The sequence below is a fragment of the Haliaeetus albicilla genome, chromosome 1, assembly GCF_947461875.1.
Source record: "Haliaeetus albicilla chromosome 1, bHalAlb1.1, whole genome shotgun sequence".
In the NCBI taxonomy this organism is placed as follows: domain Eukaryota; kingdom Metazoa; phylum Chordata; class Aves; order Accipitriformes; family Accipitridae; genus Haliaeetus; species Haliaeetus albicilla.
In genome coordinates, this window is record NC_091483.1 from 2,828,539 (window position 1) to 2,852,050 (window position 23,512).

The following is a 23,512-nucleotide window of genomic DNA, read 5'->3' on the forward strand; positions in this document are numbered from 1 at the left end:
TTTATTTTTAAATAAAGACAACAATTTCCACTTGACCATCACAATGCCACAAGGTATGTGATAAGAACAGAAAAGAAACAAGACAGCTGCAGTTTGTTATTCCCAAACTTTGTGTGAGTTACAGCAAAACCCAACTTACTTCAAGTCATCAATAACTTTAGCTTGCTCATTGAGTTCTCTAATATCGACTAAACGTTTCACAAATTTTCTTCCTCGCTGTTCTCCAGTTTGGATACTAGAAGCTCCCTGCCGTCGATGATCAACAATCTCCTATTTAAAATAAACATTTAATTAACGCCCTCATCTAAGATTGGACATTAGTATGATTTAACAACAGGCAAAGTGAATTTCACACCTTAAAATTTGGGCTTGTGCATGCAAAAGAATCAGTTTCATCTCAAAAGGCAGCTGATTGGATTTTTTCCAGTGATCCAAACCCCATCATTCAGTTAGACACACTGTAACTACTACATACATGTCCCCATGAGCAGGATCTGCCTGCTTTGATATGTGATCTGCTAGACTGAAGAGAATCACACTTCGCTGACCCCAATAGATATTCTACAGGAACAGAGTGTCGATGGTTTGGGGGGCTCAAACCCAGCAGGTGATTTACAATCCGCTGCCCAAATGTTAGCTTGCGTGCATCTCCACATAATGAACCTCCACCTGATTTCTAAACAACAAACAGGAACATTAGTGTTCTGGGATAAAGTTTTCACTGTTGGCAGGCAAGAGACATTAAAGAGAGCCATTAAAGAACGTCTGTTAAAATGTTTTTGCGTGAAACCAAAAAGCAAGGTCAGCAGCATATTGGGTAGAAGTACTGAAAAAGAATTTTTTCTCATTTGCTCGTGTTAGTAACTTACTCTCCTGTTAAGAAAACCTATCTACAGCCACAGCTTTTCCAATTCAGTTACCTTAAGTTAGGTATTGTGTCTCCATATTTTCAAATCGAGATCAGTATTTCCACATAACACCAGTGGAAATATGATCTGTGATTTCTTGCCTTTGAAAAAGAGTTAGAAAACTAACACACAAACTTTTTTGATTTGCAACAAGAGTTATATGAGTTATAAGGAGTAGCATGCTGGACTCAAGACTAAGATCTTTCCATTTGACTGAAGACTTTGTCACACCTTTTCAAATTAGTAGCACTTATTCTGCTTGATTTACTTACTGCATGTATAGTGGGAGACATAGTGTCAACTTCATCCTCATCTGAAAGGTCAGCTATGTTTACAGAGTTGAGATCGGCAATATCATCAATATCTTCTTCTCCTGTCAACGTTGTGAGGGTGTTGCCTAAAGCATTCAATCTTTTGCCAATGTTTGGATCCATGTGGACATCAATACCACACATCTTCCATAACACATTCAGTGTCCAGGTTCCAGCACTACTGCTTTCTGTATTTAAAAAAAAAAAACAAAACAAAAACCAACCAGTTTTTCCTCTTAAAAAAATCCCCCATACTGAGTTATGTATTAGTTAGCCAAGACAGTGTTTATCAGTTACAAAGAACTGTCTTTTCTGCCCACTCTGAGGAAAACATATTCCACAATTGAAATGCTTGTTGGAAGTACTTCACAGCTATGAAGTTGGTATTTCTTTAACAAGTGATGTACACAGACAAACCTGATGAAAATACATTCCCTTCACCCAAGCTGATGACCAGGACAGAGCATCTCAAACCTCCACTCTTCCAATTGCAGCCAAGTATAATATTCCAGAACAGGATTTCTAACAGTAAGAAACCTAAAGGATGTCTATCTGCATGTAAAATTGTTGACCTACTTACAGTTTCAAGTCTTGAATAATGATGCTGGATGTGTAATGTGCCTGCTGAATACCCTGTCTTCCCAGGATTTTTCTAATGAGTGCCACATTTCAGCATCAAAGTACAGAACTTGCTTTAAGCAGAACTACACAAGATACTGTTCTTCCTTCTAAATAGATTCATCCTGTTTTTCACCATTCACAATTCCATGTGAGGTAAATTTTTAACAGTTGCAGCATGTGTTTCATTTTTATGTCTTAGCACAAAAAGCAAGCAGGTGACAATGAGCAAAACTATGGAGACAGTAGACACAACAGATGCAACGTTTGGGCAAAAAGATGAGAAGCAGCAAGCAGCAGGTATGATCATAGAATCAGAAAATGGTTTGGCTTGGAAGGGACCTTAAAGACCTCGACCAGGCTGCTCAAAGCCCCATCCAGCCTCGCCTTGAACACTTCCAGGGATGGGGCATCCACAACCTCTCTGGGCAACCTTTCCCAGTGCCTCACCACACTCATAGTGAAGAATTTCTTCCTTGTATCATATCTAAATCTACCCTCTTTCACTTTAAAGACAGAGATTGGCAGGTATTTTTAAATCCTCTGGAGAATGTCCAAACAACTCAGTAGGACAGACTGGGAAGAGAGGGAGTTTGGGAAGAATAGAGGCAGTCTCTGGAAGAGGTGAGGGAGGAATGGGAGCTTACGATGCAAAGTCTCAGCATTAGGAGGACTGGAAGATTTAGCAGTCTCGAGGACAGGAAGCAGTAGGACAACATTGCTGTTATAAAGGACTATTCTCCAACCAAGGAACAAACACATATACACCGTGTGTTTTCCTGCAGGTAAAAATCTAAAACCAGTGTTGCCGATGTGACTTGAAACATGGAATAGCTTGAAAAGATGGAGCAGATAAAAACATTGAGGAGTTTCACCAGGAAAACAAGACACTAAACAAAACAAAAACCCAAACCACCAATTAAATTACAACACAGTTAAAGGATTTAAATTTCATGTTTTATGAATGCTTTATTTATAAAGGACTTGATTTATTAAAAAAGTGTATATTACCTGCTGCAGCCTGTCCTGTTGTCCTAGAACATACTTCATATGTACCATCTGGCACAACGCCTGTATGAAGCATATACACTCATTAGGCAGACAGTCAAAGTTGCTTTAGACCAGCCCTTCCAAATTCCATCTCAGTCTCTTGCCCTCCGCAATTAAAACATGAGTGGTGTTGGATAGGAGGTTTAGTTTTAATTCCCATTGAATGACTTTTCTTATTTAGTAAAGTGAATCTACTTGGTAGCATCCAAGTTTATATCGACTTAAAATTCCATATAAATTCTAGAACCTTCACCATAATGAAAGATACTTATACGTAAATGAAAATCATCTACATTAAACTATTAAAAACTTACTGGGATCTTATGAAATTATGTAAAAGCAACACATCCAATTCTTCCAACACCTCTCAGACAGAACTTAAATGTTTACAATGAGACATATAGCAACAAAGTTAATATAGGAAAATAACAAAGGAATGCAACCTTTTAGATCCATATTATTTTGCTTTCAAAAGGCTAAAGTCTTTTCTTTATCTTTTTGGGGAAAGTTCAACAGTTTTAAAAGTCATGGAAAAGGGTAAAAATGGATTTATATCTGAAAAACTATTGTCCAGCATGAAATCACAACCACTTACATGCATTCATGACTAGATCTCCTCTTATTTCTGGTTTCCAGTCATCCCAACTTGTCTCAAAGCCATCAGCAAAGCGAATACAGAAGTTTTTAAAATGACCTTTGCTAACTAAAGACTCTGAGGAGCACGCAGTGATTAACGTGCTTTCAATAGTCAGGACTAAAGCAGAGCCAGTGTCAAGATCTGCAGTGTGGTTAGACTGGAAAACAAAAACACAAAGAGAATTTACTGGTCATTGCAATGTCAAAGTGATATTGTACATGCATTAAATGCTGTTTATCTTTCCCTATTAGAAAACAGATCCCCTTCTCTTATCTCCTTGTATTTTTCCTTCTCTGCAGAAAGTTTCAAAAGCCTTGCATCTGTCCGTACAATGTCTTGCATTGTTGTTTTCTACATACAACACCTACATTGTAAATATATTAGGGTACCGGTAGTCAAGCTCATCTGGAAAAGGAAAGAAAAATCCATGTTTGATCAAGGACTAGATGATCAAGGGCTATGAACCATATGGCCCCATGACCACAGAGCAGAAGCCCAGGATAGATTCTTTTCGCCAAGAAGGGTTGCAGACGAGTTGATTGAACAATGACAAAAAGTAGCTTTAATTTTTACATGGGTTTTTGTGCTTATTTTGATATCTACAGTTATGCAGTCTTAAATACACAGACTGACTGATTATTTTCCAGCCCTTCACATATGAAGGGCTGTAATTTTGTTTATCTGCAAAAAAGCTCACATATTCCCTTTTATAAAGCTAGACTTCTTTTGATCCAGCTTAAGTATTGTAAACATGCTATTCTATATACAGCTTAAGACTTCATAAGCCAGAATGTATTTTTCATAATTTACTATCATTTGTAACACATAAGAACATTAAATGCCATCTGCTTTGTCCATAGCTGCCAGACAGAAGATTCACAATCAAAATGTTATGTCATTGTGACTCCTAGGTTATTGCCCTCATTATTCCATTACATTTCTATGTATTATGACTACTTCCTTCTCCATCGTTAAAATGATTCATTCCTGTTCTGGAATTAATCCCCATTAAGAATACTCCCAGTTCAACATCAGAACAGTCTCTGAATCCAAGGTTTTCTCTCAAAGGCATCTAACATTATCCATCCTAACAATGCTCCACTGCTTCGTGGAGTTTTTTAAACTGCTGTCAGCTGGCAATGTAATTATTTTCAATTTTATACTTAAGAGGTACAGATCACACCTTCACCTTATAAATGAAGAGACAAGCATAACTGCAGTCATTTCTAACAGAGGAAGAACAGAGGGAATACAGGTCTGCACAGAGTTGTTTCTTAACTGAGAATAAACACAGAGATTTTCAAGAAAGCTAGGCCCACTGATTTAGGTACTTTCCTATCTATCTGAAGAAAGAATCAACAGGCAGAGCTAAATGTCAAATTGGGGAATGTGTTGGATCATGCTGCATTGGTTGTCAAGAAACTCAGCAAACTGCACAGCCAGGGAAGGAGGAGCTGCATGGACCACAAAGCATTACCCTGGAAATGCACTACTGAGCCATTCATCATTAAACTTAAGACTCGAAAGTATTCCAGAAACATAATGCAGCGTACGTTCCCTTACAGAACAAGTTGCATTAACACACTGCACAATGCACTGTGTAGACATTACTTTAATACAGAAACTAGTTAACAGCACATTAAAGAATACATCATCCTGTGTAACGTATTAGACTTACCTTGTACTACAATGATATACTTTTTGTCCATGACTGTATTTTAAGTATCTTTCTTTAACCTGAGTACCTAAATAAAAGTGACTGTTTGAAAAGCATATATCTATATATCTCAAATAGTTATTCATACTCTCATTCCTTGTTTTAATTAAGCAAACAAAAGCATCAGAACATCACGTCAAAGCCAACAGTTTTGAGAATTTTTCTTTTTCTATCTATAATTATATGAAAAATAAAGGATTACTTGGAGTTTGTGATGGAAGCTTTCATGAAAATATGTTCCACTTGAAACATTTCCAAGGACTTTCCAAAACGCTGAGCTCATATGTAGTGTTTCCCCAAAACATGCACACTAATTGAAACATGCATAACCTAGCTCTTCTCTAAATGAGAGCACCATTTCCATTACAAGCAATGTCACTTAGTGCAATTATTAGCATCCTATGACTTTTGCATTGGTGTGATGAAAATTACATTTATGAACATAAAAGCCATGTACCACATACAAATGGATATTTCAACAGACTATCAGTAGTCATGTTGCTCCAGACATTTTGATTACCTGAGGTGTGTTTGTGATGGGCAGGCAAATTCCTAAGTCATTGACTGTCAGCTGAAGAAAGAGGGTCCCAAAAGCCTGTGCAGATGTTTGTTGGATTCCAGGTAGCATATCTACTACTTCTTTTGTGGCCATATGAATATCTTTATGTAAAGCCATTCTCTGTTCATTCCAGTTATCATATGCAGCCTTGTAGTTCAGCCAAAATAGCACAGCTTTATGAAGAAACCAGAAATGCTCAAATGAAATCAACACATACAAAAACCAAAAAGCACATTCACTCAATAAAGTTCATTTTTTTCATTGTTATGGTTTCTCCATTACTTTAAGACAGTGAATGTGCAACAATGGACACACACACATATTTAGGATGTAGTGAAGAGGCTCATGCTGCAAAGGACAAGATGGACAAAGCCGATCATTTAGCATCAAAGTTCACACATTAAAATACAGAAAGAAATGCAGTTCTCAGTATTATTCATTTGTGAAGACTTACAAAAGCAACTTCCTCCAAACCACCTGAAAATTAATAACCTCAGCAAATGGCATTTTTGATGTTGGGAATTGTTAACCTCTTGGCATGCAGTAGATCTCCTAAATTTCTCAGCTACCTAACATTTTGATTAACATGAAATATACTAAACTTGAAACAATCAAGCCTCTCTGAAAAAAAATATATAACTTCCTCAGTATGAAGACAATTGTCTCTTCAATACCTCTATCAAAGGCCACAGGCTGAGCAAAAACAATTGGTCTGTTCAAAGTAATGAGCACAGCTTCTCTATCTGATGAGCCACTGATTTCTTCTCGGAGGGCATTTCTTAATCCAATTCTTGTCTTGAAATAGGCAACTTGATGAAAGTCTGAGCCAGCTTCTTCATAAACCTTAAAATGTTCAAAAAAAAAATGGGAAGGGTGAGGGGTTTTTGCAGCAAAGAAGAGTTCAGGGACAGAGAAAAATAATCAAATTACTGCTTTTGACAAAATGTAGAATTACAACAAGAAGTAAATATGTCTCCTTTCCCCTTTTTCTCTTCTAGCCAAAGCTCCTTTGAGGATATTTAATTTTCTTACATTAAATTCTGATCACAGTGTTTTTTTCCTTATTTATCATAAAACATTAACTAAAATAACTATTTATTTATCCAGCTTCTCTATTGTGACAGTACATTTACAGGTTCTAAGACTTGTATTTGTTTGTTTCCAGGTGTCACAAAATATTGTCATATCATAGATTTAGTGATTCCAGGTAACAGTGGGTTTAAGAATCCAAGAGATACAGCTGTCAAACTAATACAAACTAGGTCAAAATGTAGGGCTAGTCAAGTTTGGATCATGTCTGATCTTGTTATTTCATTCATATAACCTAAAAACAATAGCAATATCAACGAAAATTTTCTATTTCACCCAGTAGCAAGGCCATTACTGTTTCAAAGGGCTAATAAGTTCTCAGATACTAATAGCATTAAAAAAAAAGCCTATACTTGACTCGTTCCATCTTTTATGCATGTACATTGGCCTTCATAATGAAGATTTGCTAATTGTTCTGAAAAGTCATCTCCAGTTTGTGTGCTGCAGAATGCTTGAACTTTTAAGAGAGAAAGAAAACAAGCTGAAAAAACCCCAACCAACCAAAAAAACCCACTCAAAACCCCAACAACCTCCCCAGCCTCCCCTACACTTTACACCCCACTCCACAGCTAGATCAGAAAAAAAACGCAGCAGTGTAAGACAACCTTTTGGATTGGTTATGTATTTTTAAATCACACACTGTTAAGAACACTACATGCAAAGATGTTGAGCACTAACCTGATGTTTAACAATCTGTCCTAGTGCCAGATTTAAATCCACCTGGCATTTCCCAAACAGTTTGAGGTAGCTGCTACTGCCAGGCATTGCTTTGGTTTGCAGTCTGTTTGAGAGTTCAAGTTCTATCAATCCAGTTTCAAACCTCACAGCTCGCATTGAGGGAGTTGTAGCTGTCACTTGAATTCCCTAATGAATAAGGAAGGTACAAAGTTATTAGGATCTGGTTCAGAGACGTAAAGAGAAAGGTGGGGGGGACAACACCAAAAAACCCTCTTCACTGTGCAGCAAAAAAGAGGATGTAGTCGTTTTCCACAATGGAATGCCACTAAGCGATTTTAAAAGATTACAGTAACCAAACTCAAGGTCTATTTCTTCATGCAGAGTATTCCTGATCAATGACCTTTGAGGTAAAAACCCAAAAGCCATTAATAGCATCTATGACCACTATTTTGTCATCATAAGATTACCTTAAACTGTAGGCTCAATGAATAAAGAAGAATTTTTGGTTTTTCTCCATCAGTTGTGCCATCATGTTCATTCCAAAGAGGTATTGGCTGCTCCCCTCCTGCACACATTAAATATATACATTCAGAGTTTTAACAAAGAAAACATTTAAAACAAACAGATATAAAAAAGGTGACAGTGAATTTAGCCTCATTTAAACAGTGACTAGTTGAAGATTTATAAAAACAAATGTAGTTTGAAGATGGAAGACATCAGTGCAGATTCAGCTTGTTACATATAGTTAATAGCTCTCTACTAAGAATCGAGGCAGAGAGTCATGTTCCTCCCTCCTGGGAAACTTTCCATAGGAAGGCTCAAAGCCTGTAAGGAGTAACACCTAGTTTTCAAAAAGATACTGTCTCCTACACCAATGTATCTCCTAATTATATGACAATAAAAATTAAACACTTGACCGAATACTGTGCAAATTGCATGAAAAGAGGAATTGCAGTTATACCAGTATTTTTCAATGGCAAGGGGAAAGACTGTTCTGTGGTTATTTTATTTTTGTGTTTACTTCCTCATCCTGGCACATTTAATCCTAAATTACATATCCCCACAGGCCTAACCTGAAAGAGCAATCCTGGTTTAAATTCTCCTTGAGATTTGATCTATATTCAATCTTAGTTTATAGGAAGGGCTTGCTGCTGGAAAAGGCCAAGCCATTAATTCTGTCCATACATGCCAATTCTTCTAATTACAGTTATTTGGTGGTTAAGAACAGGCAGTTAAATCATTGATTAAAAAAAAAACAGCCAACGAACATCAGTAAATTTTTATCACTCTGTTTTGTATCCGGACATTTTTCTTCTCCAAATAGTCTTAATAACCACCTCCTCCTCCTTTTTCTGTTGTTCCCCCCCCCCCCCCCCAGTATTCTTAAGTAGGATCATGTAAAACTACAACAGCAACCTAAGGGTTCTGAGCAAGAGAATTAACTCATCTTTCATATATTCTCCACACACATATTAGAGACTATTTTTGCAATGACATTTCTTCATGAAGTTTGTAAAGCATTTGCCAGTTAAAAAAAGAAATAAAAGAGATATTACTTTTAAATAAAAGTTCTCCATCTATCCTCTCACTTAAGGGAGCACAATTTTCTTCAATGAAACTACAGTAGAAGTTGGGTTTGAATCTTTACATAAACCAGTGCAAAAAGTGATAGGAGTTTGAAAGTGGACACCGGCTGTCTTTAAATCAACACTGCCCTCAACTTGCAGATAGAATTACCATGAACTGTTCTGTTCATTAACTAGCTTTTAATCTGTGCAACTTCACCTTAAGTAACTGGTACTTACCCAGTTTTTATATAAGGATAATATGCAATCAATATTTTAGTGCAACAGAAACCTTAATTAGAAAAAACACTTTAGTATATTACATTAATTGGCATTTTCAAGCCGTATAAATTACTTTGCTGCAAGCCAGGACAGAGGCTGCCTTCTGTCCCCATTGTTCTGCATTCAGCACCCAGATACATGGATTGCTGGCACCTGACCATGTTCCTGCTGAATTACCACAATATGGAAGGTAGCAGTCACATTTCAAAAACCATCAGGCTGCTAGTTGCAATACAAATTTATAGTCTGGAAAAACAAAGAACCAGCAACGGTAATAAATTCCTCACATAAAAACAGATGAGAGATCAAACTCTAGAGACTGAGAAGTGTTGTAAAAGAAATCTAATATACGTTTCCCTTTTTACCACTTTATGCTCCTCTATAAAAATTGTTCTAATAGCATAATGACAGCTGTTGAAGGTTTATTCTTTCCCTAAATGTTTTCTTACTACCAAATGCTGACATATTTTGCCTGGAACAAACATCAGGGTGTTTAAAATTTGTTTCTTCTCATCCTTCAGGGATTCTGACATTTTCTATTTTCTCCACTGCATCTTCTAACTCGCTTGAGGGCACGTCATCTGGACCTGCATGTTTCTTTTATGTACATTTGTATGCGTGAATATATATACACACACACAGAGGTATATGAAAGGAGTGTGTAGATGCACACACAGACACTCCTTTCACTTAGTTACCACTAGTTTATCCTTCCTCATAATGTTTCCAACTATTAATGAATCTTTCCACTAAAAATTAGCTATACTTCTATAATAGCCTTTTAGTATAACTCAAAAAGTGTTAAAATTAAATTACTTGAAATTTCACCTGCTTTGGAATATTTATTCATATTTGTCATCCTGTAACATTCTCTCTCAAATATATGTCCTTCTTCCTCTGAAAATATTACTAATAAAATTCATATTCCTTTTATTTCCTCTGGTTATTTTACTTTCTTTCTTACTTTTGTATTATTATTTCTTAATAGACAGACAATAATTCTTATTAATTATTGCTTTTTCTGTTTTTAATTAATGTTTATCACCATCTGCCAATTCTTATTTTGACCTAAAGAACAACAAAACACTTCTACAGTTCTTTACTTATTTGCTTTTCTCTTCATCTCCTCATCCGTCATGTAACATCCACAGTAAAGTACATTCCTGTATTTTTTTTTTAAACTACCAAACAATAACTGTGTCAAACAAAGCATCCAGTCCTTACATTTCCGCTCAGAGTAGTCACATATCAGAAACAATTGTATCATTTTGTACTATTCTTTCCAGTGCATAAGGTGATAGAACTTGTTTGCTGAGTGAAATATCATTGCATGGCACAAGTTATCAGCTTTTTGGTTTGCTTTCAGCTCTTGAACACAGAACAAGACTCTAACAGTAAGAACTAGAAAGTGAGTGATCTATTTCTGAATGCTGCACAAACTGTGATTCAGTCAGATAGGCAGAGGTTTTTATGTAAGAAAATAAAAGTTTTGTAACTTTGGCTGTCTAATCAAACAGATGAGTGCACAATTCAGTATGCTATTTTCATCGCATATTGCAAAAGAGACAGCACTGAGTGATTTTGCAACTGTTCTCTAATAGGGTTTTTAATGAAAACACTGTTTTTCTTCTGAAAATTTTTTCAGAACAGAAGCCAGCCTAAATGACAGAAACAAAACTGTCATTTCTGCAGTACACAGCATGATACACAAAACAATATAATGAATAGCCAAATGCCTTTTTCATACAGTTCTGAAACATCTTATCTGCAAAGAATCAAAGAGCTAGGAATTGGGAAACACTAATACCAATACTGACTCTATTTTCTCCAGACACAGCTGTTTTCCTTTAAAAGAATATGCTGACATTATTTTACAAAATGCAGTATCATGAGCTGCGTTTTACAGGCGAACAAAGTGAATACAGAAGGTAACTCAGCCAAGGTCACATCGCAGATGGACACACAGGCTAGTGCCCAGAAAGACAAACTATCCTGCCTCCCAGTAACGCCTTGTTTCTGACAGAGCTACAAAAATTTCCAGAGCCTCTGTTATTACTTGAAACTCCAGCTCTGGTGCTTGCTTCTTGCTGCTGCTTGGAGTGCTAGATGTGAAACGATAGCGTCTGTGAAATAAATAGCTGATCCCGAGAACTATGTAATGTTGCCATCAAACAAGGTTTAAGGATCTTACTTACGGTTGGGTTTAAGTGTTCTGCTTACCTGAAACCTTCTGTATGACTTCATTTACTTCCTTCATGAACACTTTTTGCACAAATACTAAATGATTTAAAAGATCAGTTGTGAGATTATGTTCGAAGGAACCAACCTGCAGAAATACAAAATTTTAAAACAAAACTTTAAAACAGTTACCATACCTATGTTTTCAAAACAATGCATTTTTAGTTTTCAGGCATCTTTTCAAGTCCAATTATATTGTTATTGGCAAAAAAAAAGTCATTAAATAGTTTGGTCTCGCAATTTTTCTACTGTGAATGCCTATCAGCAAACTGCAGGACATATACTATTATATAAAAAAATTTATTCTCCTGCTTAAGTTTAGCTTAGACAATAAAATGCAGGACTTGATTAAGGTTCATGGAAGTATGCAAAATGCTACTTAATTCCAGATAGTAAATCATTATCAGAACAAAATAGAAATGAGCTGTCAATCTCTAAAAGTGCGTTATTCTAGTTACTATAGATGAACAAGTTTACTGATATCTTCAATGGTAAACTTATTATGTGTCTGATCTAATCTTAAAGAATATTCCTAAGGAACTGAGTCTGCCTGAGATTGTTTAGATTTGCCATTAAGATTTTTTAAATAAAATTAAAATACAGGTATTTTCTAAAACTACTTGGACTTGGCTTTTGCCTTTGCTAAGCAGCCCCTCCCTTTTGTTTTACACGCTGAACAAATTCCAAGACATTAAGGTCTTTCTCAAATGGGTTTAACAAAAAGCAGCACCTAATTAAACTTCTCCCATAAAGATGCAAACATCAGAAGTCTCAATTACAAATACACTACACTACTTTTCTGACTGAAGAAACACAGTTAGCAGAAAAGCCATGCTTTTCCCCACAAGGTAGGTTTCTTTTAAGCAGCATGACTTTTCTCTTTGTGAAAAGTAACTGTGGAAATTGGTACACAAATAGAACTTCTGAGTAGAAAACTCTGTGTCGAACAGAAAATTTTATATCATTGACTAAGTTTATATATAGCTTCTACATATGGAGCTGTCTAATCATGAAAAATTAAAAGTTATAAAACAATAAAATAGTTTTCAATTTTTTCAGTACTTCTTTTTGCAATATATGACATTATCTGATGTGTTAGCATAAGCTTTCAGTTTAAAATTGCACTTTACTTGAATCATCAGCATAATATACTTTTGTCTACTTCACTGAAGAGAAATATTGTCATTCCAAAAAAAAGTTTCTAAACATATCTTCCTTATTTATTTGCATGAAATAACATATTCAAGATCCTCCAATATAGTGGTCTTGAATGCTTAATAAATTGGCTGCTCATCAAACTAAGGACTGAGAAATTTCTATTTCAGTGTCACACAATTAATAATGCTATATTTAGATCAACCTGTAAACCTGAGAGTTCTGGAGTAGGCAGATTATTAAAATAATATGAAGATGCACATACAGAAATGTAACAGAATGGAAATAACTCAACAAGTTATCAGAGATGACTTCAACACCTACTTCAGCCACACAACGCAAGTAGTTCCCCTGTAGATAATAGCCTTGCTTAGCAGGTAGTTCATCTATGCTCCAAATTTGGTCTGAATAAGTATCATGTTCTTCCATGATATATTTGCCTGACATAGTGACAGGAGGAAGGTTGAGACTTGCCGAAGGAGGAATGGTTGACATATCAGTGGCAGAGACTTTCGAAGTGAAGCGCAATCTGTGACTTGGAAGCTCAAAATTAAATCTAGTTTGGGCACCTGTAAAAGGAAGACAGGGAAAGAAAAGGTATGAACTAGCAAAAAAAAAAAAAATCTTTCATTTATCCTTAAATTTAATAACACTTTTGGAATTAAAAAGAAAAAAAATCTTTAAAATGTTATTGAAGTGCACAGACCTCTAGAGCTATAAATATCCACCCACGTGATTCCAGGTTTTCTTTATTTTTAAAGAAAATGAAGACTTCACTGTAATTAGATGGAGAAAGGAGTCATACAAACCACCTCATCTGTACTGAGGCCCTATAAGAGTATTCTCAAGTAGCCTTACAAATCAGAAATTAATTAATCAAGGATCATAAACTGGTTTGAGCCGTCAGAGGGAAGCTTCCTGGGAGGAAGCTATATATGAATGTATACATGTCTTCATCTGCTCTTGTATTCTGCCTCTGGCAATTGTGTGTAACAACAACAGTGTAAATTCTCTATATGGCCTAATCTGATTGAAGTCCACATTCAAAAACATAAGCCAACAAGCAACAGATTCAAAGCTCTAGCTAGAATTCAACAGAAATATTGAGTCGTCTTGGATCCTTCTAGCAAGGCCAAACTAAAAGCCACAGTGTTTTTAAAGTTTCAGAGAACTCTTACCTGTCATTCCATGACTCCTCATTCTTCCCATCTTATATTCCGCCTTTAGAGAGGGCAAGAGTGCTGCTCCAATAGCTATACCATCTATCATGGCACTGAATTTAAGAACTATAGGCTTCTTTTCTAAGCCTTCTGGCAGCTGTGGAAATTCATTTGTTTCAACAGGTGTTTGATTAATACTTGTTGGAGTCTTTTCAGAGGGCAAAGGAGTCGCAACATCTTCTTTGGTCGGCTGGGGCCTATTTACCAAGACAAAGATCAGAAAATACTTTTTGTTATTCTAACATGATATATGACTAGCCTGACTCTCCCACATCACATTCAAAGTAGCACAAGCCCATAACCGGAGGCCAGCCAGCAGCATTCGGAAGTGCCACGCAAGCAGCACTTACGCAGTTGATGGCTGCCTGATGAGATCCGAAATCTGCTTGGAGAGCTGGTGAGAACTGCGCACCATCATGCTGTGCAGCGTGGCAGGGTGCTGAGGAATGTTGATGCTGATGGCTCCAACTTTGACCACAGCAGCGTTGTTTGTTTTCAACCCTCTCTGGGCACTATACAAGGCCTGGGATTTGGCAATACTGCATTTCACGACGGTTCTAACAGAAAAGGAAACGGGATTTATTTGCACGTCTTTCAGAACAGTTACAGTTTTATGTTAAAATGGGTTTTTAAGTGTTAGCTGAATTTTAAAGTATTCATATAAGTGATTTTGTTTATAAACTACATACACATTCCTTTTTCTTTCACTTTACACACACAGATGCACTACATGCCACAAACAACTACACTACATTTAAGAGAACTACAAGACATGCATGGCAAAAAATACTTGTTAAACTGTTACTCTTGCATAATGTAAGATCATTTGAGTTTATACACACTAGGCTGCATATACACAGAACAAATTTTCACACACGGAAACAAACAAGAGCCTTCCATTTCAACTCCTTTTCAGGAATAATCTTGAATCATCCTTTTCATACGAAGACTTATTAAAATCCGATTTTAGCATCCGAAAAGGTCAATGGAAGAAATACTCACTTAGCAATAAATATATAGCAAGTGATAAATGGGTTTGTGAATTAATACCGACATTTAATTGACACATAGTATTCCAAAATATGAAGTCTAAACTTTATTTTAATGTTAAGGAGGATATGGTTCACAACAGTTACCCAAGATAAAAATACAACTGCACAAAGCTGACAGGTTTTTATGCCAAAATTTTGGCATATCAGAATTCACTAAGCTCCTACTAAAAAAGATACACAGGGTAACACTAACATTCCTCATCTAAAGTCAATTACCAGAGGGTTACCCAACAGAAGTGTATTATGTAGCCAGCACGGAATATTACAGCCTCAAACAGAAAGACATAGCTGTGAAGATGCAGTACATAAACTAAAATGTCTGAAAGATAGACTCTATAAAACTGCAATTCAATGAAAAGTTTCTCAAATACTAAATTTTAAGAAGCCTAACTAAAATACTTTTTGTATCATGATTTAAATTGTTCTACAGACAGTCTGGTTTCACGGTGAAAGCTACGATATTCTATGAATTCTACTCCCTAAGTAATGTTTCTTCTGTGAAGCCCTCACACAGGGCTCCTTATTCTGATGTTAAAATATCAGCTAGCCCAAAGCATCCCAGGTGTGGAAATACATTTAAAAAAACAAAACAAAACCACATCATCCTTTTGCTTATCATAAAGAAATACACAGCACTGTAATGCAACCACAGGTCTATCAACAGCAGATTAATTTACTGAAGCTCTAGAAACACTTTCAGATTTTTACAGGTATGGAAGAGCTGCAAGCGACCTAAAGTGGTTATGAATTAATATTTTAGGGTAGACTGTCAAGTAGAAATGATTTCAAAATAATTGAAGAATTTGCACAAATATTAAGGAGGAAACAAATCTTAATTCACAAGTATTTTCAGAAAAACATTACACAAATAAACATCACTTAAGAAAAGGGCAGACATTTTAATCCACCTCTTCAAAAGAAAAAAAAACCCCACGATTATTTCTCTATTGATGTTTACTTATTTCCTACTCTCTTCCTGCTACCATTCTGACTGAACTATTGTGAAGCCAATCAAGAATACTTCCCCCCGCCATCTATAACACAAAATACTACTACATTAGCTATTCAAGCACCACAAGAACAACTTTCAACTTAAGAGAAGTTGCAAGATCTCTTCCTGACCTGTACCAGACAGACAGTCTAATCTTAATCTATCTTTGTGTCGAAGTTAAAAGTAAATGTAGTTGGAGTTAAAGTCTGTACTGAATTTACAATCAGTTCCAAACATGGGAATTCGTACTATTTTAAGCACTTACTTAGTTTTAAAAAATTACACCAATATAGCTGTCGCAGGAGAATCAGATTTTGGCAAGATTAACTGTGCTTCTCTGCTAAGGTATTTCTATATTTCATGCAATGAAAGAATTTCACTGTCACTTGTCTCGTCTACAAAAAGCCTACTTCCATGACAGAATGAAATGCAGAACAACTGTGTGGCTATACAATTATTTGGAACAAGCACTGCACATTATGTATCTGCGGTTTGCTTATCTACAGTGATATGCCTGTAACAGATCTGGTTGAGTACTATATATCGATTAATGATTTTAATAACAGATCTGGTTGAATATTATTAAAATCATTAATCAATATTTAAGTTATATACCAGTAATGCATTCAGAAGTAATTCTATATTCTCGCATCAATTCCATAAATAATCACTCTCCAGACAAACTTGCGAAAAAAGTCTTTGTCCCATTACAGAACTGCCTACAAGGCCACCACTCAACCTAACAGATTTTTAGGAATGTTAAAAAAAGGGGGGGGGGGGGGGGGGGGAAGTCATCAGGAGGCCCATAACACACACAGGAACTACTACTCTGAGATGAAAATTCAGGCAGTAGCAGATACTTGGGACATAAAGTGATCCTTCCCGTAATTCCAGCCACCAGGGGTTTACTTTTTGAGCCAGAGGCTGTATTGTGTTCATGACTCACCACCAGACCTACCCTACAGGGATTTGTCCAATCGTTTTAATAATTTATGCTTTTGTTGACCATGTCATATGGCCGTGAATTCAACTGTTCAGTGATGCACTATACAAAAAAGTACTTTCTTTGGCTGGTTTAATGTTGCTACCAGACAAAAAGGAACAAAAAACCTGAATATTTTCTCTACATCACTTGCAGTTTTACAGCCCATCACCTCTGCTTCCAGAGCTACCATCTATAAGGAGGACATTTTAAAGTTAATCCTGTATTATCACAACACTGAATATACAAAAATGCTGTAACAAACAGCAGTTGTACTAAGTCCTTCTAAAAGATATGCACTGGTGGTCTAAAGCAGCAAAAGAACCCATGCTCAGATTACTGCTTTGTGGGGGAAAACAAAAAAACCAAAAAACCCCCAAAAACCCAAAAAGATGGGAGGGTAGGAAAAAAACAAAACAAAACAAAACAAAAAAAGAGCAGCCTCACAATTTTTGGCTATATAACTTTTCTCCTCAGAGTACTGCAGGGTCACTGTGTAGCGGGGCTTCTAGGTTGCCAGTGTACCATTTCCCACCTTGACCACTACTCCAGTAAGACCCTCTGGACTTCAGCATCGGGAAGTAAGAAAGCAACTAGAAAGAAAACATTGCATCTTCTGTGAGAGAAGAGACCTACATTCACACATAAGGATTTGGGGGACACAAAGAGGGTCACCTTCATTAGTAGTAGATGCACAGGCACGGTTTTAAGGAAAACATTTTGTGGTAGCATAACCCAGTCAGCATAACCAACTAGTAATTAAACCCAGCACAGAGCTAAAGAAAGACAAAATGAATGGTTCTATTCAGGCTGAAATCACAACAGGTACTATCACTCCAAACACAGCAGTTCCTTACCAACTTCGAAGCAAATCTAACCTGCCTGTTCCTTTACATTTGTCAGCATTATATTGCCTCGTTAAAATAAGCATAGAAGCAGATCTAAAGAACTTAACAGCCAGTGAAACCCTTCTAACATTACAGTAGTGACGGTATAGCGTAATATCTGCCCCTAAAGCTAGATTGTTAACATTTACAAGGGCTTTTTGACAGATATTTAGCAGGCTACATTAAAAAAGCTTATCTAGGTAATATTAGATGTTAAACTAAAACATAGTCAAGCAACATCTGCCTACACAATCACACACAGTAGGAATGCAGCCATTAACTACACAACACAGAGTTAATTGCAAGACTATTAAACGTAATAATATGACATACAGAAACTCTTGTTTGGCTGTGCTTGTAGGAGATGTAGGAAAATCCTCCAGTCTACAGATGAAGATTGAAGAGAAAGCAAGAAAAACAAAAACAAAGCAAATAAAGAATAAACATTCATGCAAAATTAGTCAGTTAATTACTTGTAACCCACAATATGACACTTACTTCCAAATTTACCAAGTTGAAGGTTTGGGTTTTGTTAGGGTTTGTTGTTTGCTGTTGTTGTTAAAGGTTTATCACTAATTTCCCCCCTTTCCTTTTTTACCCTCCTTATATGGAAGCTCAGTAAGATTATAATGTAAAACAGACATAAAGAACCTCAGTTGCCTTCAGAAACACTACATGGCTGTCAGATTAGAACTTTTATTTATCCATCTGAAACACACTTACTGGAAGCAATTTAGCTAGGGATGTTAATAAAATTCTAGATGTTTTAAGTTCTATATAGCATCTTCCAAACTAAACAGGAATTAAAAGAGAGAGACTCGAGTCCCATTATTTAGACCCTTTTTACAACATTAATATTCTAAAAGCAGATCACATACTGAGGGTTACCCAGCTAACGCTCAAAGTGCGTGAGGGTGATATACATTAAAAAGAGTTGTAGTTCAACTGCTGTTTTGCAACTTAAACAGAAAAAAGTTCAGCTAGAAACAAAGAAAAATAATGCATGCCCTTTTTGAGTTTGTGAACCTGGCAAAAAGAAAGAACCAACAATGTGGATGCTGAGCAAGTCACTCAAGATGTTCATGCACAAAAAAGTGATCCTCTCCCCCACCCCTGCCAAGTTGTGTCAATTATAGAGAGAGTGGAGAATGGATATTAGAACTGTAAAAATAAAACAAAGAATCATGCATCATGGGAGTTGAAAAAGATATCTATTAAAGAAACAATATAGATCTTAAATGGGAATAATCACTATCAGTAGGTTAAATTCTCCCTAAAAATCTTGTATGGTTTAGTGGAACCTGTAAGCTTCAAAAAGCAATTAGAAGCATAAGAGAAAAAATACACACCATGTGATAAAGTTTCTATGCATACACCATACACAATAAAATTAGTGCAGAAAGCTCTGATTACATGAAGTGTAATTTCTTTCTTTTTACAAGAGTACCTGTCACCTACGATTTTTCAGTCAGGTCACTTACCCATTTACACTGCGATCCTGCAATCAGTTCTGAACTTACTAATATCTTTTACTAGAAATAGAAAGAAGTAGAGTATTCATATTCAGGTAACTATGTCTAAGACTTGTGCGATTGGGTGCCCTAGACTGAAATCTACCAATACATTCACCGTATTCCTTCTCAGCTTACTCAGATACACCTTTCATAGAAAAGCCTCCTGTCAATGGGCACATGCACTTAGCTTTATAAGTCAAACTCAAGCCCAATTCTGCAACAGCTGCACGGTCGCCACCAAACTCTACAACTTCACGGATTCTAACTAAAGACATATCATCAATGCTTTCTCCATATTAAGCTACATACCTCTACTGTCACGCAACTGATACCACTTCTATGCACTTGAACAATTTTAAATTGTCAGGCTTCATACTTACTGGATATTTGGGGTAATTCCCTCCAGCAGGACGATATTGACACCTCCTATGTGAGCAGTGGCACATGTCTCAGTCATCTTCTGATGTAGTACATCTTTAAGAAAAAAGATACTTAACAGCATTTCATTCAGTAAAATACTTCCATGTATGCCTACTGCTTTCAAAAATATACTACCAGGAAAGTAATTAAAACATTACAGTTTTAGTAGTCACCTTAAGTAATACCAAATTTATATCGTGACAAGAAGATAGCTTTTGAAAATGAAAGGAGTGATTATTATCTAAAAGAATTTCCTTCATGGCATTTTCTGAGTATCTTGCATCCTTTTAAAATCCTTCAGCATCCTAGTAAGAGTTTTTAAAAGAACTTGTTGAACATTATTATACTATCCACACACAGACATAACGTACATCTATTTACAAACAAAACATACTACACATGCACATACGTATATATGCATTGGTATGGTATGCACATACACGTAAACATGTAAAGCTGCCATTGAATTCAATTACAGAGTACATTTTAGCTTATCCCACCTTTCATTTTTTCTTTCAGGGTGAAACTGCCATGGATTCTCTTCAGTTCAGATTCCATCGTTAGACCGCCAATGTCTGCCTCCAGGTGGGTTCGATTCACCATGCCTATTCCAAAGACTATGAGAGTCACATGCTGTGGCTCCGAAGTCACCAGGCTGCGCTTCCTCTGTGTGTCTCTGCCATTATCCTGTTCATTCTCAAACACCACTCTACAAGCAGGTTCAGTTGGGCTTCGAACACCTACAAAAATACAAAGGAGTTATTTAAGGATACTTTCCAAGAAATCCTTGGCATATCTGGTTTGTTTTTGAAACCAGGGATCACGTATCTTGCACATCAAGTGAACTCTTCAGGCAAATTATCTGTGTCTTGCTTATTCCACTCTAGCAACGCTGTAACTGAACCAAATCCAAGACACAATGGGGACAATAATGAGTGATGTGATTTCATTATTATTCACAGATATATTATGTACACCATACAAATATTCATATTTATGTGATTTTATGGTTATACAACAAAAATACTCTGACAGTTTCCAATTGTCCTGTTTCTTTTTTGATCATTTCACAGCCAAAGGTTCTTATAATTTAATTTTGGATAAACAAGTTTTCCTTCTCAACACTCAGAGCATAAAAACAATGTAAAAAAATTTACATTTGTGCAGATATCATAGCTGTGGGTATGATATTCTATGCATGAAAGTACTGCCCTCTGTTTAACAGAAGCTCTTATTTGCACTTTCTCAGTTTTTCATTCTTTAGTTAAAAGGAGTCCAAAGAAAATATGCCTAACTAGTAACTGTACCATCCCCTGCATATTTACAACAACCTAAGTTCCCCAACAAAAAGAATGATACTAAGTTAGCTCTCAAATTTACTCTGCTGTGCTAAAATACATTAGAAAGAAAGAGCAGTGATCACCCCAGATCTCAGAGCTCTGGGTAAAATTATAGCCCAAACACCTGTAAACCTTGCTGGACTTCACCAAAACCAGTATTTCGGCTTTTCTTCTCTCAAAGGTAGGTTCACAGATTATTTTTTTACTCCGTCATTTCCAGGGCAGAAATTATATCTCTCAGGATGGCTTATGTATATGCTTACATATTTTCACAGAATGATAATATACAGCATTTCCATTAGCCACTTGAAAACAAAGTAGCACCTAGGGAGGAATAAACTCAATCCACTCTGTACACAATTAACCAGAAAAGTTCACCTTTTAACACAGTCCCACATCCAGCACAAATCCAGATTAACAGAGCTGCACAAAAATACCAAGGGACTGAATTTAAAACCAATCAATTAACACATATCTGACTAAGTCTAGGACTGAAAGAATCAAAGTATACTATAAAGCCAGAAAAAGAACTTGTTTCTTTTTTATACCATCTCAGTGAACGCTTTACAAGCTCCCCCCCATCCTCACCACTTGCCCCTCTGATCCAAGTTAGATGGGGTGGGCAACTTTCAAAAACCACCTTATGATCAAGCTGTAGAAGGATACACTTGAGCAAAAGCACACACTGTCAATTATTTGGATTCATGAACTAGTTTACCTGTTGGCCCGAAAGTTTCAGAAGACTTTTCTAAAATCCCAGTTGGATCAGAAATAAGTGAATAGAAGTTCAATAGTTTATACATATTTTGCCAGCACTCAGCAGAAGGTTCACTCTGTTCCGACACGGTAATAGAGTCAGAGTCATCCATATGAATAGTCATGTGGTCAACTACATCTTTTGAACCTTTCCTGGACACTTTAGAAGTTCTTCTTTCTGACCTTCCCAAGGAATTCTTGTTTCGAGACTCTTTTTTATTGTTCTCATTATTTGTTCGTTTGTTCTTTGTATTGTTCACTCTGTTACCTCCATTAAGACTTCCTCGAGAGCTTCGGCTGAAATCAGAAGAGCGGAAGTCTCTGTGTTTGCGGGTTTTAAAAGTAGGTGTTGGAGAGGCTGATCCAGCTGTGTATCTGCTAAGTTTGATGTCTGTCTGCGTGGCTTTGATATCATCAATCATTGTACTGAACTGATGAATGAGACGAACCAGTGCCATATCTACGTGCTGGCTTATGGACTGGCAAGAAATTGTAAAATTACAGTGAAAAGTATTATAATAGCGTTTATTCAAGTCATGAAAAGAAAGGGCATTGGTAGAGTTATGAGGTGTGCACATGGATTTCTCCATTACAACAGCACTAATACTGAAAGTTTCTAACATCAAAGCTGGTTTGAATTCAAGAGGAGGAAGATTGACAGCTCCTTGCCTAAGGAAAGAAAAGGTACAAGTTACTACTTTTTTTTTTAATGGGAGTCAAATACTTTTTTACACCATGGTACAGCTGATTTACTGAACCCAACCTTTTATTTCCCTTAGGATATCACCTTCTTACCATAGTTCTAAATATAAAAAATGATATTCTATACTTTCATACTGCATGCTACTAACACAGTAATCATTCAGTTCTGTGAAAACTTATTTTGGCATGCAGTATTTCCATCACAACCTAAAGCTTTGCCCAAAATAGGCAGGGGGAGCAGGGGGGAAATTCAGCATTTACACCAAGAAGTAACAACCTCATTTACAGGATTAATTACAAAACAGCATTTAAGAGCCTCTCAAATCTCCCTCACTATTATTCCCACCAGCTCTCCCTTCCCCAGTCTCCAATTTTCAAAAGTAGTCGAGATTCAAATTCTTAAAATTTCCAAACCATTCCATAGGAAGATTAAAAAAAAAAAAAAAAAAAAAAAATATTCTAACAGGAGGATAAAACATTTAAGATTAAAAGAATAAAGGACTACTACTTATTCTATGGAAGTGCTTTGGAATTCTATGGCTTCACATGAAAAACTTAAATTTCTGTTCCTTAACCAATATACATATTTTCCAATGTCTCACAACATACCTTCGAGCTCGCTTGCTTTTTCTTTCCTTTGCTGTATCTGAATCAACAATATCTGCTCTTAGGCAGTCCAAAGTTCCTGAGAATGAAAGGTACTCTCCAAAGTACATTCTGTAGCAGAGTGGCATTGCATCCTGAGACTGAATTCCCGTGTAACTTAGAAGAGGTTTGAAAACAACCTACAAAACAAACCCCCCTGATTTACTACTTATTGTCTAGATTATTCCTATATTCT

General features: G+C 36.3%; 1 protein-coding gene across 9 annotated transcripts in view; it reads right to left on the reverse strand.

The window, feature by feature from the left end:
* The window catches only part of BLTP1 (bridge-like lipid transfer protein family member 1), a 126,128-nt gene that overhangs the window by 29,165 nt on the left and 73,451 nt on the right, over positions 1-23,512 (reverse strand). For 6 of the 9 annotated variants that reach the window (XM_069797988.1, XM_069798404.1, XM_069798165.1 and 3 more), the window contains exons 45-62: positions 23,281-23,456; positions 21,932-22,638; positions 20,374-20,613; positions 19,834-19,927; positions 18,273-18,323; positions 14,378-14,584; positions 13,986-14,224; positions 13,132-13,376; positions 11,635-11,740; positions 8,035-8,132; positions 7,568-7,753; positions 6,475-6,643; positions 5,762-5,973; positions 3,483-3,681; positions 2,849-2,908; positions 1,181-1,407; positions 476-676; positions 140-270 (exon numbers count right to left, since the gene is read on the reverse strand). In XM_069797988.1, the coding sequence (XP_069654089.1) occupies positions 140-270; positions 476-676; positions 1,181-1,407; positions 2,849-2,908; positions 3,483-3,681; positions 5,762-5,973; positions 6,475-6,643; positions 7,568-7,753; positions 8,035-8,132; positions 11,635-11,740; positions 13,132-13,376; positions 13,986-14,224; positions 14,378-14,584; positions 18,273-18,323; positions 19,834-19,927; positions 20,374-20,613; positions 21,932-22,638; positions 23,281-23,456 (3,548 nt within the window). The remainder of the gene's footprint in view (positions 1-139; positions 271-475; positions 677-1,180; positions 1,408-2,848; positions 2,909-3,482; positions 3,682-5,761; positions 5,974-6,474; positions 6,644-7,567; positions 7,754-8,034; positions 8,133-11,634; positions 11,741-13,131; positions 13,377-13,985; positions 14,225-14,377; positions 14,585-18,272; positions 18,324-19,833; positions 19,928-20,373; positions 20,614-21,931; positions 22,639-23,280; positions 23,457-23,512) is intronic. The other 3 variants (XM_069798485.1, XM_069798329.1, XM_069798079.1) reach the window with 2 other exon arrangements.